General features: G+C 39.1%; 1 protein-coding gene across 1 annotated transcript; it reads left to right on the forward strand.

Annotated features, from left to right (window-relative positions):
* Window positions 1–12486: 12486 nt before the first annotated feature.
* LOC115982633 (cyclin-SDS) lies at window positions 12487–17349 on the forward strand. Its single transcript, XM_031105279.1, has 7 exons — window positions 12487–13649; window positions 13816–13986; window positions 15101–15267; window positions 15847–15975; window positions 16133–16310; window positions 16815–16859; window positions 17051–17349. The coding sequence occupies exons 1-7, from the start codon at window positions 12543–12545 to the stop codon at window positions 17078–17080; spliced, it is 1827 nt and encodes a 608-aa protein (XP_030961139.1). The 5' UTR covers window positions 12487–12542; the 3' UTR covers window positions 17081–17349.
* The last annotated feature ends 1403 nt before the right edge of the window (window positions 17350–18752 follow it).

Genomic DNA, 18752 nt, shown 5'->3' on the forward strand with positions numbered 1-18752 from the left:
ATCTCTTTTACACTATATTTCATTAAAATACTTTTTTTTTTCAATTTTTAATTATTACCTCAAATCATATATCTCTCTTCCTTACCAAGACTACAACCCCATAACTGCAAACACACTGCTCCCATCAACTAGAATTTCTAGCAAGTTGAAACCAAATAGGAAGAAAAAACCCAGTCAAAGTAACACCATAACAAAACATCATAATCCATAGTTTTCTAAAAAATTAAAATTAAAATTCCTTAGATAACAAACAGAAACTAGAAACTTCTTCTCAACAAAACCCACAAACTTCTCAAATATCAAATACCCATACCCAAAACAAATACCCACTGCCATTGAAATTTTCTTTCAAATCAAATTTCTTCCACTCCAATCTCTCGAAAAAATCCCCAAAACCCAGGTCTCAAATATCAAAACCCAACAAAATTTTCATCTTCTGCTTTTCTAGCTTCTCAAATATCAAAGCCCAACTTCTGCTTTTCTAGCAAACCTAAAACCCAACAAATTTTCCAACAAATCTTACCCAAAAATTTCGATTTAAGACTACACCATGAGAGAGAGAGAAATCAGTGTGAGAGAGACCGATATTGCGAGAAGAAAAAATCACCGTCGCAATGGTGGTGGCAAGTGATAGCAAGAAAGACCTTGAAGTGAGATCGGCCATGGTATGTGAGAGAGAGAGAGAGAGAGAGAGAGAGAGAGAGAGAGAGAGAGAGATTTTTGGGTTGGGAATGTGAGAGAAAGAGATGAGAAATGGTTAAAAAATGAAATGCAAAACTATAGTAATTGTGTATATTTACATGGTTACTGTAACAAATGTGTATATTTGCACATTTAGAGCAATCACATTGATGGTTTTAAATTGTTAAAAAGTTATTTTTAGTACCACAAACCACAAAAATTAAGCTACATTGATAGTGTTAAATTGCTAAAAAGTTGCTACCTACTTTTATTTTATTTTATTTTTTATTCTTTTTCTCATCATTCAGCCTCTCTCTCTCTCCCTATCTCTCTCTCTCTCTCACAAAAATCTCACACCGTGGGTTGTTGTGACTAAGGGATATAAACTCAAGAGACTACTTGTTGCCTTTAGCGTGGCATAAGGGTAAATAGAAGAACTCTCCCCTAGATGTATTGCTAATAGAACTCAAGAGACTAATATGACCAACGAATGCATTGCTAATTAAAATCCTACTGAATGTCATAGGAAAAGTCATTCGTCCTTGGATTTTATTAGCAATACATTTATCCTACATCGTTGGTTTTTGGGTTGTGCAAATGGGTCGTGGGTCAAAAAAATTTGGTTGATTTTTGGGTGTTGATTTGTGGGTCTTTGTGGTGGTGGATTGTTAATCGCATTGTGGGTGTGGTAGGTTGGTGGGTCACGCCATGGGTTATGGGTGTAGCGGGTCATTGATTTGGTTTTGGTGTGGTTGGCTTGTGGTCACAGTGGTGCTGGTAGTGTATAAGGAAAATACATTTGAAGCCAAAAGATGTACTTTGTTTGAGACATCAAGGCTAAGGTGTCCTTTGATGTTTTATCATCAGGGTTAGGGACCTAAGTCATAGGCCAATACAAAATGGGGTATCCATTTAGGTTCCCTAATTAATTTCAATCATGTGGTTTATTGGACACAAGATGGTTTCTCAATTTTCTCTCCTAGTTGTTTGATCAATGAGAAACTAATGAAAAAGAAAACAACAACAACAAAAAAAAAAAAAAAAAAAAAAAAAAAAAAAAAAAACAAATCTGATCTAGTATATTTGATATCATTTAATTTGATTTCAGTAAATAAATAAATAAACAGATTAAATCCAAAATTTGATTACAAATCCTACTTATATAAACGAGAAAAAAAAAAGATATAATTAATTAATTACACATCCTCTTATTCTCATAGCCAAACAAATAACATTTCACTCTTCTCCCTCACTCATACAAGGTCACACTCAAAATGCATCATCAAAAGCACCAAAACTACAAGTAGTAGCCACCTTATTCAGTTACACAAATCTTGCTGCCACAATCAACAGCGTTATCACCATTATCAACCCGAAGTTGCCAACTTACATAAACCCCGTGCTGACATAACAAAACCGAACACACAAATAAACTCATCAGGCAATACACCCCTAAATTGATTTATGCCATCTTTAGCCACCATTCAAAACTCAAAACCTACCTAAACAAGATACAACCCAACATAACTCACTAACCCAATGAAACCAACCCAACCCGACTCCCTATATATATTAGTTCATTTTCCTTATTTAAGTTTTTAGTTTTATTTATTTTAGTACCTTTAGAAATAGTTTTGATGAATTTGGAAATTTGGAATATAATTTAGGTATATAATGTGAATTCAAATAATTTATTGAAAACAAAATAGTGTTTAAATAGCTTATAAACGTCAATTTTTTATAAGACATGAAACATGTAAGCACAAGTGCATAACCCATTGACCTGACCTAACCCAGTCCATTCCAACTTATGTGGATTGGGTAAGATGGTCTAGGAGACAATGTGAAATTCTAAGGGCAAGATGGTCACTTCTCATGGGTAACCTTAAAACCTACCCTTACCTTCATGTATTGGCATATTTAGAACCTTCCCATAGGTCAACCCACTTATGTAGAATTTGCATTCCATATCATGCTTATGATTGGTCTTTGAATGATTTTGTGTGAACTTTGTTTGGTGTGCAAATAATGGGCTTTAAAAGGAAAAAATATATGTAAAAGGCCTAATTTGTTTTAAGGTAGAGCTTGATCTTGTGATATTGAAGGGGGCTAAAGCGGGCTTCACCAATTCCTTCACCATCATCAAAAGTTTGGAATCCAAGCATAGTTAGTTTTTATTTCTTAGAAGCTCAATTTCAACTAGAGAAGGACCATTGGTTCTTGCTCCCAGGTTAATCCCTGCTTGGGATTCCTCCCCCTTATTTTTAATAATTTTTCTACTTATTTAAGAGAAATATATATAGTAGGGTTTATTACAGTAGACTACTCTGAGGTTTGAGGAAATACCAAGCACATCCACAACTTGTTAAAAATGGGCAATTTAATCCTTCAACACAAACAGTGTTAATTTTTGTTGTTAATAACAAAGTTTTCTCAAAAAAATTTGAAACTCAGATCTGACTCTCTCTCTCTCTCTCTCTCTCTCTCTCAACTTTCTTTTTCTTTACTTATCCAAATCTTAAAATTTTGAATAGTCCATTTATGGACCCAAAGATTCATTCTCTAAAATTTCCTCTATTTTTCTTATTAAAATCAACAACACAACAGTGCTTTTCTTTGGTTCTTTTTCCTTAAAATAAAATTTAACAAAAAGGGTAATTACTTTGCTATTTTGCGTTTGGTAGCCAAGAAAATCAAAGAGACAAGTTGAGAAAATCAAAAGAAAAACCATAGAGAAAGTCTCATCTCCTCCCTGTAGTGTTTAGTAGCCGAGAAAACCAGAAGAAAAAGCTCTTTAAAAAAAACAAACCCTTTTCTCCTCCACAAAGAAACCTAGGAAAACCCAATCACACCAGCCAAGATCCTAATACCAATGTCAACCAAACCCAAATCCAATCCCACCACTACAAGATCTCCATCATTGTTCACTGAAATAGAGATATGAGAGAGAAAGCAAATCCATCATCCATCACCAGCAAGATTTAGACAACCAAAGGTAAAGAAAATTGAGAGAGAAAAAGTGTTTGATGAGATTGGGAAAAAGATAAGAGAGAGAGAGAGAGAGAGAGCTAGATTTGGAGAAAACAAAAATTGAGAGAGAAAGAGAGAGTACAGTGATATTAGGAAAAGGAAAAGAGGGGAGAGAGAGTTAGATAACTTTGTTTTTAACAGCAAATGTTAACACCGTTTGTGTTGAAGGATTAAATTGGCTTTTTTTAACAAGTTGTGGATGTGTTTGGTATTTCCTCAAACCTCAAAGTAGTTTATTGTAATTTACCCTATATAATAATCCCTGCATTATTTTGCCCTTGATATGTTTTTTCAAACCAAAACAATCATCCATGTTATGAACATGGCCACAATGGAATCAATGATATTTGTCCCACAAACTTTTCTCTACCGGTGTATGCAACTTGTGGGTCACTTGAGATTGTCAGGTCATCTTGGATCCACAACAATACTCAATAAGTGCATTAAATTGAATGTAGCAAGTGAAACAGCTAGCCCAACCTCTCTTCAATTGTGGATTAAGAATGTCTTCTAATTCTTTATACTATGATCTAGAGCTCAACCTCTCAAGCTTTAGGTCTTGTCCAATCTCTTCTTGTTCTACCAACTTCCTTTCTAGTCAATCTTGATCCCTTCGACCATTCATGACATCCTCAAAGTTTGTGTGTTTTTTAGCTCACAAAATCAACTCGAGGGATGCTTTTGTCCAGGAGAACAAAACTCAAAGGGCCACAACCTCACCAAGAAGGTAGCTAATGCCTCTTTTTCATCAACCTCGTTTACTTGTAAAATCTCTATATTAAAATATAAATATTATTCCCATAATATTTTCATAACAAATCTTATGTGATAAGTTATTATTAGTTATGACTTAATATCACTATTAAAATTGCTTCTTCTTTTTTTCTCCAAAAAAAAAAAAAAAATTGCTTTTTACCTACCAATAACTATCCATAACAACTTATGTTAAAGTGTTTTGAATTTTTTTTTTTTTTTTAAAAAAAGAACAAGTGTTGTGTATAATATTGATGGCTTAATGATCAACTCTTTTTCTTTTTTCATCATAGCTTTAGGTCTTGTCCTATCTCTTCTTGTCCTACCAACTTCATTTCTAGTCAATCTTGATCCCTTCGACCATTCATGACATCCTCAAAGTTTGTGTGTTTTTGAGCTCACAAAATCAACTCGAGAGGTGCCTTTGACCAGGAGAACAAAACTCAAAGGGCCACAACCTCGCCATGAAGGCAGCTAATGCCACTTTTTCGTCAACCTCATTTACTTGTAAAATCTCTATATTAAAATATAAATATTACACCCATAATATTTTCATAACAAATCTTATGTGATAAGTTATTATTAGTTATGACTTAATATCACTATTAAAATTGCTTTTTTTTTTCTCCAAAAAAAAAAAAATTGCTTTTTACCTACCAATAACTATCCATAACAACTTATGTTAAAGTGTTTTGAATTTTTTTTTTTTTTTTAAAGAACAAGTGTTGTGTATAATATTGATGGCTTAATGATTGACTCTTTTTCTTTTTTCATCATAACCCCTCCCTAGTCTCTAATGATTGTAGCCAAGGGATGTACCAACGATATTTGGCATGGATGGCCTTGATGCACCTTGAGCTTTCACTGGAGGCTCCAATACCACCAGTAGACTAAAGAGGACGAAATCTAGGGTAATTCTTACATGCTTCGAGAGCAATGCTCCCTCCTCTCACATGAGGGGTAGGCTTTATGGTGGGACCCACGCATGGGGCCCACCCCTTATGTGAGAGGAGGGAGCATTGCTCCCAGAGTACCTAAGTTTTTTCCGCAATCTAGCCATGTACGGACATGGGCAAGAAACTCATGCTAATGTGGGACCACACCATATATAAACCCCTCCTTCAGATCCTCCACATGCATGCCCCAACTTCCATAACCGTTCTCTCTCTCTCTCTCTCTCTCTCTCTCTCAAAATTTAGAGAACCAAATTACCAAAACTGAATCCTCACTAAAAAAAAAATCTCAATCGGAATACAAAAATTCAAAAAAAAATCATTCACAATGAGAGTAGCATTGATAAAGCGAAGCGAAAACTCGAAACAAAACCAACTCCGCTCATTCAAAAAAATCTTGTTACTTAGCCAATTTTTTTTTTTTTTTTTACTTACACCCATTGAAGGGATCTTGTCATTTTTGGTTTCATTAGTAACTTACATCCGTCTAAGCAGAATCTTGTTACTTAGCCAATTTTTTTTTTTAGCTTTACATGCATCACGCTGGCTAAATAATTCTTTCATTGCTTTATTTCAAACATGAATACAATTGTCAATTACATTTACTGATGGTATTGTTTCAAATGCTCAATATTCCATGGTCGCGGCCGTCTCCTCCTGTCCAGCGTTTCCAGGTGATAGCTGTCTTGCCTGGAATAATGGGTGACTTTGGAGGGTCCTTCCCAGGTTAGGCCAAGATTCCCCTGAGTTGGGTCCTTGGTAGCCAGTGTGACTTTGCACAGGACGAGATCTCCTATGTTAAGTCATCTAAGCTTCACTCTATTATTGTAGTACTCGGTCATCTTTTGCTGGTACTCTGCCATTTTGCGGGATGCTCTATCTCTGGATTTGTCCAAGCAATCCAAGTTAATTCTTAGTTGATCGTCATTGCTGCCTTCATGGAAAACCTCTTGTCTCATGCTGGTGTCCCTACTTCAACTGGGATTACTACTTCGGTGCCATAAGTAAGACTAAAAAGGGTCTCTCCTATCGAGGTCCTCGCTGTAGTACTGTACGCCCACAAAATGGTTAGCAACTCTTCTGGCCATGCACCCTTTGCCTCGTCTAACCATGCCTTGATGATCTTGAGCAGAGTTCAGTTCGTCACTTCTGTCTGGCCATTAGCTTGGGGGTGACCAGGGATGAGAATTGGTTCTTGATTCCTAGCCCCGAGCAGAAGTCCCTGAAACCTTAACTATCAAACTGCCGCCCGTTGTCTAACATGATTGTCCATGATATCCTGAATCGGCAAACTATATTCTTCCACACGAAATTTTGGATCTTTGCCTCCGTTATGGTTGATAGTGCTTCTGCTTCAACCCATTTTGTGAAATAATCAATGGCAACTAGTAAAAATTTTACCTTTTTTTACCTTGGGGTAATGGGCCAATGAAGTCAAGTCCCCACTGGGCAAACGGTCACGGGGAGGCTATTATCATCAGTTTCTCAAATGGGATACGTTGGACATTTCAAAACCTTTGGCATTTGTCGCACTTCTTGACGAACTCCTTTGCATCCTTTTGTAGGGTAGGCCAAAAGTAACCCGTTCGGATGACCTTGCTAATCAGGGATCTCGGGCCTACATGGTCTCCATAAATTACTTCATGGATCTCCTCCAGAATATAATTGGCTTCCTCCTCGTTGACACACTTTAGGTAAGGCATGGAGAATTCTCTTTTGTATAGGGTGTCATTCAGGATCGTGAACCTTGTTGCCCTCTTCTTGGCCTTCCTAGCCTCTTCGACGTCCTATGGAAGCTGTTCGTCCTGAAGGAAGGATAGGATTTGGGTCATCCAGCTGTTTTCACTCTTATTGTGAAGATGTGGACCTCTTCGATGCTAGGGCATTTCTGGACTTACAATCTTCAGGTCTGCACTTGTTGGTCCTGCTTCTGACGAAGACTGTTTCACCAACTCATCTGCCCCCATATTCTGGCTTCTGGGGATCTATGTGAACTCCACCTAATCAAACTCCTGTGTCAAAAGTTTCATTAACTTTAGGAATTTTTGCATCATTTCCTCCTTTGCTTCGAATTCCCCCTTTATTTGACTTGCAACGAGTTTTGAATCGCACTAGAGAAGTAAGTTTTTGACTCCTAGTGCCTTCTCAATCCTTAGTCCCGCCAGTACTCCTTCGTATTTTTCTTCATTTTTGGTGGCCCGGAATGCTCGCTAAACTTCGTATTTGAGCGTCTCTCCTTTCGGGGTAATGATAATGACCCCTACTCTGCCCCTCTTTCGTACTAATGAACCGTCAGTCTGAATCGTCCATCTTTCCACTTCGTCTATAATTCCCTCCTCATTGGGGACTGTAAATTCGGCGATGAAATCTACCAATGCTTACGCCTTAATAGATGTTCTGGGGTGGTACTCAATGTCGAATTAGCTGAGCTCGATAGCCCACTAAATCATCCTTCCTGCAACCTCGGGCTTGGTCATCGACTTCTTTATAGGTTGGTCCGTCATCACCAAGATAGGGTTCACCTGAAAGTAAGGGTGCAGCTTGCGTGAAGCTACAATCAAAGCGAATGCAATCTTCTCTATGCGTGGGTATTTAGCTTCTGCCCCTTGGAAGGTCTGGCTGACATAATATACTGGGAGCTGCCTTCTATCCTCTTCTCAAATCAAGGTAGCGCTCACAGCTATTGCTGACGCTGCTAAGTATAAATACAGGTTTTCTCCCTCCTTGGATAGGCTCAAGAGGGGTGGATTGCTCAGGTAGCGCTTGAGTTCCTAGAAAACTTTCTCACACTCGTCCATCCAAGTGAAGGCCTGCTTCAATGTCTTGAAAAGGGCAAGCATTTGTTTGTCGCTTTCAAGATGAATCTGTTGAGCACTGCTATCCTTCCTGTGAGCTTCTAGACTTCTTTCACGGTCTGGGGCGATGCCATCCCTAGTATGGCTCGTACCTTCTCTAGGTTCATTTATATTCCTCTCTGGGACACCATGAACCCTAAGAACTTCCCGGAAACCACCCCAAAGGCGCACTTGCTGGGGGTTTAACTTCATCTGATATTGTCTGAGAGTGGCGAACGTCTCTTACAGATCCTCCAGGTGTGCAAACTCTTCTTTACTCTTGATGAGCATGTCATCCACGTACACTTCCATGTTCCTCTCGATCTGTTTACTGAACATTTTGTTTACCAACCTTTGGTATGTTGCTCCTGCATTTTTCAACCCAAAGGGCATCACCTTGTAGCAGTAGAACCCTTGGCTTGTGATGAAGGCAGTTTTCTCCTGATCTTCCTCTGCCATTTTTATCTGGTTATACCCCGAGAATGTGTCCATAAAAGTCAGGAGCTTGTGTCCTGCAGTAAAATCCATCAGCTGATCTATCCTTGGTAAAGGGAAGCTGTCCTTTGGGCAGACCTTGTTTAAGTCTGTGAAGTCCACGCACATCCTTCATTTCTCATTTGCCTTCTTTACAAGGACGACGTTGGCCAGCCAGTCTGGATAGTAGACCTCGTGGATAAAGCCTGCTGCTAGTAGCTTGTTTACTTCATCCATGATTGCCAAGTTTCATTCTAGAGCAAACACTCGTCATCTCTGCTGGACAGGCTTTTTCTCGGGGTCCACTTCTAACTTGTGTTAGATGATCTCTATGGATATGCCTGGCATGTCCTCGTGGCTCCAGGTGAAGATGTCTAAGTTCTCTTTGAGGAGTTGGACTAGTTTCCTCTTCATGTCTATACTCATGGTCGTCCTTACTCTTGTAGTCTTCATTGGCTCTTCGTCTACCAACTCCACAGTTTCTAGGGCTTCCACCTTCTCCTCTTCTTTTTCCTCGATCATCCACGTATGGTTTTCCTTTGCTACCAACACTACTTGGTAGCACTCCCTAGCCGGTACTTGATCTCCTTTTACTTCACTTACACCATTTTCCGTTGGAAATTTTACCTTCAGGCAATAGGTGGACGTGGCTGCCTTCCAACGGTTGAGTGTGGGCCTCCCAATGATCACATTGTATGAAGAGGGACAATCTACCACTAGGAAGTCTAACTGACAAGTTAGCTATCGTGGATAAGATCCCACTGTGACCGTCAGCGTCACTATACCTTTGGGATACACTCTATCCCTACTGAAACTGACGAGAGGGGACTCAAAAGGGCGTAGCCTCCTTGAATCTAACTTTAGCTGTTGAAAAGCGAAGAGGTAGATGATGTCTGGGGAGCTACCATTATCCACGAGGATCCTTCTGGTATTGAACCCTTCTATCGTGAGCATTATAACCAGGGGTTCGTCATGAGGCTACTTCACTCCTCTAGCGTCCTCTTCCGAGAAAAAACATGTCCCTATCCGTCCATCTTTGCTTCAAGGTTGGTATCCAGTGGATGCTGTTTACTTGCCTCTGATATGATTTCTTAAGGGATTTGAACGACCCACCTGTGGACGACCCATTGCAATCGTCTTCATCTCCCCAATCACACTTGGCGAACGTTGGGACATGAGGTCTTCGTCCCTTGGTGACGCTTCGCGCTTGTCCTTGTTGTCATCCTTGGACCTATTGGGTTCTCCCTTCTTTACAAACCTCTGCAATTTCCCTTTTCGTATGAGTTCCTCTATTTGCTCCTTCAGGTCCCTACAATCCTCTGTGTAATGGCCGTGATCCTTGTAGAAACGGCAATATTTCTTCTTGTCACGTACATTGGGTGATGAATGTAATGGCCTTGACCATTTGAGGTAGTGCTCATCCTTAATCTGCGCCAAAATTTTGTCAACAGGCATAACCAAAGGAGTGAATTTTACCGTTCGAGGAGCTTTATTGTCTTTCCTTTTGTCCTTGTCCCTGTTCTAACGATCTAAACGCTCCCTTTTTCATCCTCTCCAATCATCTTCCTTCCTTTCCTTTTCATTGGTCTTCTCTACATCTTTTATCACCGCTAAAGCGTCTTCGGTGTTCATATACTTCTACGCCTTTAGGAGCATCTCTGCCATCGTCTTTGGGGGATTCTTCACTAGTGAGACCACAAACTCCCTAGATTTCAATCCAACTTTAAAGGTTGAGCTGCACTTTGTCATCAACTTCGTCGACCTCTAATGTTTCTCGTGTGAAACGCTTCACGTACGACCTCAGGGTCTCCTTTTCTCCTTGTCTGATGGTAAGTAAGTGGTCTGCTGGCCTCTTCGACCATTGTCCCCTGACGAAGTGGCGTAAGAAGGAACTGCCCAACTGCTTGAAGCTATAGATGGACAATGTTGGTAAGTTCGTGAACCACTCCCTTACAACTCCTTTGAGAGTGGTAGGGAATGAACGGCACAGTACTTCGTCAGAAGGCTGTTGAAGGCCTAGGGTCATCTTGAAAGTGTTAAGGTGATCTAGGGGGTCCTTCAGTCCGTCAAACGGTTCAAGTTGAGGCAAGCAAAATTTTGACAGCACTGGGCATTCCAAGACTGCCGCTGTGAAAGGTGAATCTATCATCGTAACCATTCTATCCAAGCTTCGATCTATTTTCCCTTTAATGGGGCTCCTTAGCTTGTCCATCTCCTTTCTCATTTCCCGAAGAAGATCCGAGCTTGGTCCATCTGGAGTGGCTTGTCTTCGACAATCACTCTTTCTATAACTATCTCCATTTTCCTCCTGATTAGACCTAGACCGGTTCTCCTCTTGTTGAAGCCGCAACGTCATCTCCTAGTTTTTTTTGGTGAGTTCTTCCATACTAGCTGTAAGTGTATGGATTTGCAGGGCTAATGCTGCAGAATCTTGATTGGACTCCATCTAAATTTGGAAATTGATTGGAACTACGCTTTCGAACCTAAGTGCGAAAATGTCATTCCCCACAAACGGCGCCAAACTGATGATGTGGAAATTGTCAGTTGTCGTCCAGATGGAGCTAAATCCTCGTCACTATACCTGCAAATGTAGCGTAAAGGCTTTCTTCAAGTGATCACCGGTGTAGTGTCTGCCACAACGCCTCCAATGCCAAAATCAATATACAGAAGCTTTTGGGGAAATAAGAGAGTTTAGAGTCTCAGAAATTACCTTTACTTGTGTATTCTAGTTGTATATATAGTTTTGTAGTTTCTAGCCATTGGGGCCTTAATTGTGGCTTTAGTGCTCCTTCCGTAACGCCTCAGGACTTGTTAATGCAGGTTTTGAAGAGCTTTCAATAGTTTGATAGCTATTTGGTAACGGTCTGAGGCATTAAAGCTTCTCATTAAAGGTTTGCTTTTCCTCGTCCATGCCGTGGCTAGGTAGATGGAGGTATTTGATGAGGTTGTTTGGGCAAGGGAGTTCGTTGATCCCATCAAAGAATGTCTTCAACTTCTTTATACTTTGATCTAGAGCTCAACCTCTCAAGCTCTAGGTCTTGTCCTATCTCTTCTTGTTCTACCAACTTCATTTCCAGTCAATCTTAATCCCTTCGACCATTCATGACATCCTCAAAGTTTGTGTTTTTGATCTCACAAAATCAACTCGAGAGGTGCTTTTGACCAGGCGAACAAAACTCGAAGGGCCACAACCTCGCCATGAAGGCAACTAATGCCACTTTTTTGTCAACCTCGTTTACTTGTAAAATCTCTATGTTAAAATATAAATATTACATATATAATATTTTCATAACAAATTTTATGCAGTAAATTATTATTAGTTATAACTTAAAATCACTATTTGCCTACCAGTAACTATCCGTAACAATAACTATACATAACAACTTATGTGAAAGTGTTTTGAATTTTTTTTTTTTTTTTTTTAAATTTAAAGAACAAGTGTTGTGTATAATATCCGTCGCTCTTTTTTCATCATAACCCCTCCCTAGTCTCTAATGATTGTAGCCAAGGGACGTGGACGGCCTTGATGCACCTTGAGCTTTCGCCGGAGGCTCCAATACAGCCAGTAGACTAGAGAAGACGCAATCTGACCATGTACGGACGTGGGCAAGAAATTCATGCTGACGTGGGACCACACCATATATAAACCCCTCCTTCAGATCCTCCACACGCACGCCCCAACCTCCATAACCGTTCTCTCTCTCTCTCTCTCTCTCTCTCTCAAAATTCAGAGAACAAAATTACCAAAACTGAATCCTCACTAAAAAAAAAAAAAAAAGCTCATTCGGAATACAAAAATTCAAAAAAATCATTCACAATGAAAGTAGCACTGAGCAGAGCGAAGCGAAAGCTCGAGACAAAACCAGCAACGCTCATCAAGAAGAAGCTCCGCTCGGAGCTACCTCGCCGGAGACGATCACAGATCTCTCCGATTCTATATTCGTCTCTGAATTTAGCTCTTCCTTGTAAGAATTCTGGTTTCTCTGCTTTTCCGGTGGACTCTAGCTCTTTCTCCTACTTCAGCAGCGAAGTTTCATGCGATTCGAGCAGAGTCTCCGTTGGATCGGAGAACAAGCCGAGTTCGAAATTGAGGAAGAGAAATCTCGGTGAGATTGAAGGCTCTGGAGCTGTGGTTAAGGCCAATGCACCGGTTCGTAGAGTTACCAGATCGTATTACAGAAGGAAGGAAAATGAAGGTAAAGTCGGTGAAGCGGAGGTGTCTGAGTCGTCGTGTGTGGAATCGAATTCTGAAGTTGATGCTGGAGTTTTTGTGGAGAGAAGCTCCAAGTTGAAGAGCAGAAGTGGAAAACTAAATGAAATTAAGGAAGAGATTGAAGCAAAAGAAGGCTCCGAAGTGGTTTCGAAATCGGAGATTTCTTGTATTGAGCAAGTTTCCGATGGAATTTTGAATTTCAGTGACGGAAATGTAAAAGCAGATTCCGAGTTCAATGAAAATGAGGCCGTTTCGGTTGCTTCTGCTGCTAAGTTAGCTGAGGAAGCAACTGAACAAGTTGAGAACAGAGCATCAGAATTTGAATTTTCTGAGATTTCAGGAAATTTCTTCGACGCGAATATTACGGTTCCGAACTCTGAGTCCACGATTGATCAAAAGCAAAAGAGCTTCGAATTCGACTCCGATCTCGCTTGTACGGAGCAATTCTCATACGAAGACGTCTCCGAGTACTCGTCTAGCTTCCAATCGGAAAATTTCCTGGAAAGTTCTGACCTAGAGTTCTCGGATTACACTCCATCTATTTTCTTCGAAACTGGAAGCGAATTTTCGGAGCGCTCGGAGGGAGATTCAACTCCTTCGCGTACTTTCTCTCTGCTCCTTCAGTACAGAGAGGATTTCTCGCGCTCAACTACTCCTCTTGACACCAAAATTTCTTCACGCCTCGAAAACGAAAATCATCATCAATCTACTGTAAGCTTTTCATGCAATGCAATTCGATTGGTTTCTGTTACTTTTTTTTTTTTTCCGTTTGTTTTCTTGGCAACCAAACAGAGTAGTACAGTTTGCGTGTTTTAATTAAAATCTAATTATCTTATTTTATTTAATTTTAATTATCGAATTTTGCTTTTTATTCAAGTCCGTGAGGAGGTTCGAAGATGAGGTGGACGAAGAGAGCTACGTGGCATTGAGAAACAGAGAAAGAAGGCAATTGTTTCCATACAACTACGCCGAGGAGTATTGCTCCACCACAGACTACGGCGATCTCGTTCTTCAGCTACGATCACAAATGGTCCACTGGATCGTTGAGGTGAGTGAGTGAGTGAACGAGCGAGAGAGTCCACGTAACCACGTCTTCGTTCATGTTTTCAATTAATCGCCGTAGTTGAAACAAACACGTTTTAGTTTCAGTTAGAGAAGGGGCAAAGATTTTCTGCATTGACTTCTTTTCTGCATTCATTGCTCCTTCCAGTCGTTTTCTGACACGTCAGCTTTTATAGAAAACTGAACGACCATGCACTTTTTCTCGTTAAATGTTCACTCTCATGTTAGAACTTGGAACCAACTAATAACTCGTTTTGCACTTCTTCTATTGGCTAGCAACTGATAAAGAAGCTGTATCTGATAGTAGTACATATTCCGAGGGTGATTTTGTCATTTGCATGCATTTTTGGTGCTATGGTTTACGTTAGCATTTCCCTATTAACTGAATGAACAGAGTGTGGTAGTTGCCAATAGGATCTAGGCTGGCACAGTGTTGAGTGTCAAAGCTTGTTGGACAATTTTTCCTCACGAGTTTTCGCATACATATGGAGGTTATGATTCAGTGTGGAAAGTAACCTCAAGTGTCTATATATAAATAACAACTCGTTAATATTTGTTGCTAATTATTACAAATATAGCACAATTTTACATTTTAATTAAAATTGTATTTTGAAAACACGATTTCAAATGAAGTGGCGTGCACACTCCATACACACCAGTGTGTAATAATCAGCGCTCATTTTAATTCCTCCCTTAAAAGAGTAATTAGTTTCACCGAGGAGTACTAATTGTTTAGTATATATGAATATGATTCAAAGAATCTTATAACTGCAAAAATATTGAGCATGTACACACTTGTCTAGTGGCTGAATTTCAAAATTACAAATTGGGAGCACTTGTGGATCCCCATTCCCATCGAAGCTCATTCAAGTATTGGTTACTTAACCGATGTGTTATAATGGTTGCAAAGTCTTCCACGAATTGGTCGCTCTTCTACACTCTTTATTCTAGAAAAAAGAAAAAGAAAAAAGAAAGCAAGAAAGAAGTGCACCCATTGTCTTTTTTACTTTTTATTTAAAAGATTTTGATGCTTATTGTATTATTGTTAGTTTTGTTACTTGCTAATTTGATAATTTGTGCAATTTGGTATGAATGGGCAGCAAAGTACTGAAAAGGAGCTTCACCAGGAGACGATGTTCCTAGGAGTTACCCTCCTTGACCGATTCCTAAGCAAAGGTTTCTTCAGAGACAAAAGACACCTTCAAATTGTTGGAATAGCCTGTCTTACATTAGCCACTAGGATTGAAGAGAAACAGCCCCACAACAGGTAAATCACACTTCTCTCATCTTTCCTAATTATCGTACTTGCAAAGTTCCCCAGAAGCATATATAGAAAGAACTCTTAATAGTCCACTTATATTGGTTTGTGCCATAGTAACAGGTTCACTATTAAATGGAAATGATATTTTACTACAATGTGTATTATTGCCATGTGACAGTATCAGGAACTTTAGCCATCTTCTGGAAAACATAGGTAGAATATCTTAACGTGTCAGTTCATATGTCAAAGAGAATATAAGGCAGTTTCATTTCTTATAGATGGTTCCTTTTTAGAGACTTCTAGTAAAAATGAATTAAAAAAAGAAGAGTTACTGTTAAATTTATGAGAGCTCTAGCTCGTGTTCTTGTCTTAAATAGCTCGAATACCCACTTTTTCCAAATTCTCTGTCCAATTCTGTGTTCAATTGCAATAAGCCTATTCCAAACATGTTCTAAATCACACAATGGTATGATCATGACAACTGTCACTTAATTGCTTCGGAAGCTAAGATGATTAGTAGAATCGTCAGTTTTCCCAGAAGGATGAGAATTTTGATGACTGTAAATTTTCTGATGGGAATTGTAGCGTTCAGGAAAAGTATTTCTTCATGGGAAGCAATGTGTACAGCAGATTCGAAGTTGTGGCCATGGAATGGCTGATTCAAGAGATCCTCAACTTCCAGTGTTTCTTGCCCACCGTTCACAACTTCTTGTGGTACATCCTTTTTCCCCTCATTGTATTCTTAGTAGTCTTGAGTTTCGCATTGAGCAATTCATCTTTCTGTTTTAACTACTATTTTAGCCAAAAAGTTTTAACTGCAGCTTGCATTGTCTCCACTACCTATTAATGCCTAGTTTGAAACACATCATAGGTTCTACCTGAAAGCTGCTAAAGCTGATGCAGATTTAGAGAAGAGGGCCAAGTACCTGGCAGTACTAGTTCTTTCAGTCCAAGAGCAACTATGCTACTGGCCCTCAACAATTGCAGCAGCTCTTGTCATATTGGCTTGTCTAGATAGCAGACAATATGCATTCCAAAGAGTACTTGAGGTATACATATATGCTTAGAACATAGCAATACTAGCTTTATTGAATTTTCTGGTCTGCAGCTTCTAACTGCTGCATCATATAATTGAGCTGGTTTGGGCCACCGCTGATAACCTCAGGCAGTGCTTACAGATGCCAATGAACAGTAGTAGTGGGCTACACAACTCCCCCTCCCTAATATCCTACCACTTCGCTTAAAATGCTATTGGCCATTGCTTTATAAACTATAATCTCGATTTTGTATATAAAACTGTGTAAAATTTCCAGTCTTGCTTTATAAAATTTGTTTAATCTAGTCAAAATTTCATAATCTATAAGTTCTATTATTGCCCATGTCCTCTTTCTCAGGTTCCACCTCTTTCTTTTCCACTCAATTCTCATTTTAGTTCCTGGAAATACTAGAAAATCCCCTTTAGTTTGCCCTAACTGGCGTCACTATGAGATTGTTATCATATAAAATGCATCAAAATCTTCAGTTTTTCACTTAGTTAACATGTGATTTTGCAGACTCACATCAGGACAAAAGATCACGATTTACATGAATGCATAGAGGTATGGAAGTAAAATGAAATCCTCTTTTTTGTTCAACTTTTCTTCAGTGCGATTTCTCAGATTCAAAGTTGCAACTAGTCCCATCCACTCAGGCATTGCTACACATGAGAACTTTAATAAAAAATTGTAATATCATCATTTAATTAGAATTTAGCTACAATGTTTCCTGATATTTGTGTTTGTTGCAACAGAACCTCGAGTGGTTGTTAAGGTACATATGATGGCATGCTAGCAGGGAAGGGACAGTAACATCAAACATTGTTGAAATTTTCTTCACCCATCCCAAAGGCATGGGTGAAAATGTAGCTCAAGGTGATCTTCTTTCTAATACCTGATTAATAAGACAAAAACCTGATTCTTTTTTCAATGTAAACACATACTGGCTGCTTGTTTTACACTTCCCATAAAAGTAAAAATTCTAGCTGTACGTTCTTTCAGTAAGCCCTAAACATTCAAACTTGTTCATCCGTTCCTATGCAAGCAATGAGAGGCAGAGGATTACTTCCCATAAAAGAAAAAAAAAAAGGCTTTGTTTCTTATGTTCTCATTCTGCGTTACAAAAGATCTTTGGTCTCTTAACAGGCAGAGTTAAGTGGTTGCTGTGCTTAATGTGGGAGCATATATGTTGTAAAATGTCTGTCAGAATGACAAGGACAAGAATGACACAGTTCAAATATTAAGGACTAAAATGAAACACTAAATTTGTTGAGGATCAGCATGAAACCACCCCAAAAATTCAGGACCAAAAATATATTCAAGCCTATTTTGGTAATCTAAATCATTTACTGTTAACTTTTAAATGTGGTGTTTCAGTGGAAACAGCTATCCACACCATCTAGTTTTCTAATGGAGGGGCATGCTATCATAGTTCATAGTTTTCGTGAATTAATATTCCTGCCAAGGCTGTGCTTGGAAGCAACTTCCTGTTCCATTCTTTGAGGGCAGAAGCTTATGGTGTTTGCAAGTCTAAATCTTCATACAGAATCCCCCCACTCACTCTCTCTCAAATCCTGGTAGTGAGGAATGAGGATTAGTTTTTGGGCTAAAGCATTTTGTTCAGTGGCATTCAAAGCTACCATGGAGATTGGTTGATATCCTGTCAAGTGATAAAACTAGTTTTGGGATTCGGAAGTTGCCTAATTGGATGCCAATTAACCCGAGTGTAGTGCAGCTTAATTTAATGCAACCCCATAATTGCGTATCATCAAGCTACTTGAAACTAGCTTCCTTACCAAAATGTATTAGCTTTTAAGAGTGTCCCTGACACCACTATTTCGCACTCATTGTTGAGTGCAAAAAATGATAGACCAATACAAGCTTCTTTTTTACCCCTGACATGGATAGTATCAAAGTAATATGTCCATTCATGCATTATTCAGTGGCAATAGTTCTTACAATTTCCGGAACAAACACAATGCCAAACTTTCCACTTGATTGCTTTTAGATGTTGGATTATGATGCCCCACCAACCGTTTCATCATTCCTCTTCTATCATTCTTTCGGCTAAGTGATAGAACCCTAATCTTTATACACTACCCTCATGGGCTTTTGCAGCCTTTAACTTGCACCATATTGAGCTGCCCTTTGTAGCCACCCAATTTGACCATTACCATTCTTAGTAGAATAGCAGTCGATGCATCAGATTTCATTTCAAATAATTTACAGTGTAAGTCACCAACATCCCCCCTCTTGTTACAATCCATATGTGTACGAACTTATTCAAATGATCATGTATTGAGCTGGCAGTAGTAAATCAAGCGAAAAATAGAAGATAGAAATACACAACCACAAAATTTGTTCAATGATTCATGAACAAGACCCAAGAAGACATTTAATTAGCAAATGAGATTAACTTCTTCATAGACTAATGGTCTGTTTGGATTGACGGAGAGG

The sequence above is a fragment of the Quercus lobata genome, chromosome 3 (genome assembly GCF_001633185.2).
Source record: "Quercus lobata isolate SW786 chromosome 3, ValleyOak3.0 Primary Assembly, whole genome shotgun sequence".
Taxonomy (NCBI): domain Eukaryota; kingdom Viridiplantae; phylum Streptophyta; class Magnoliopsida; order Fagales; family Fagaceae; genus Quercus; species Quercus lobata.

Excerpts from the sequence above, each read along its gene's own strand:
- LOC115982633 (XM_031105279.1), top strand. The coding sequence starts at position 12,543 with ATGAAAGTAGCACTGAGCAGAGCGAAGCGAAAGCTCGAGACAAAACCA. Across the intron at positions 16,311-16,814 it reads CATTCCAAAGAGTACTTGAG|ACTCACATCAGGACAAAAGA; the intron begins GTATACATATAT and ends GTGATTTTGCAG. Across the intron at positions 16,860-17,050 it reads ATTTACATGAATGCATAGAG|AACCTCGAGTGGTTGTTAAG; the intron begins GTATGGAAGTAA and ends TTGTTGCAACAG.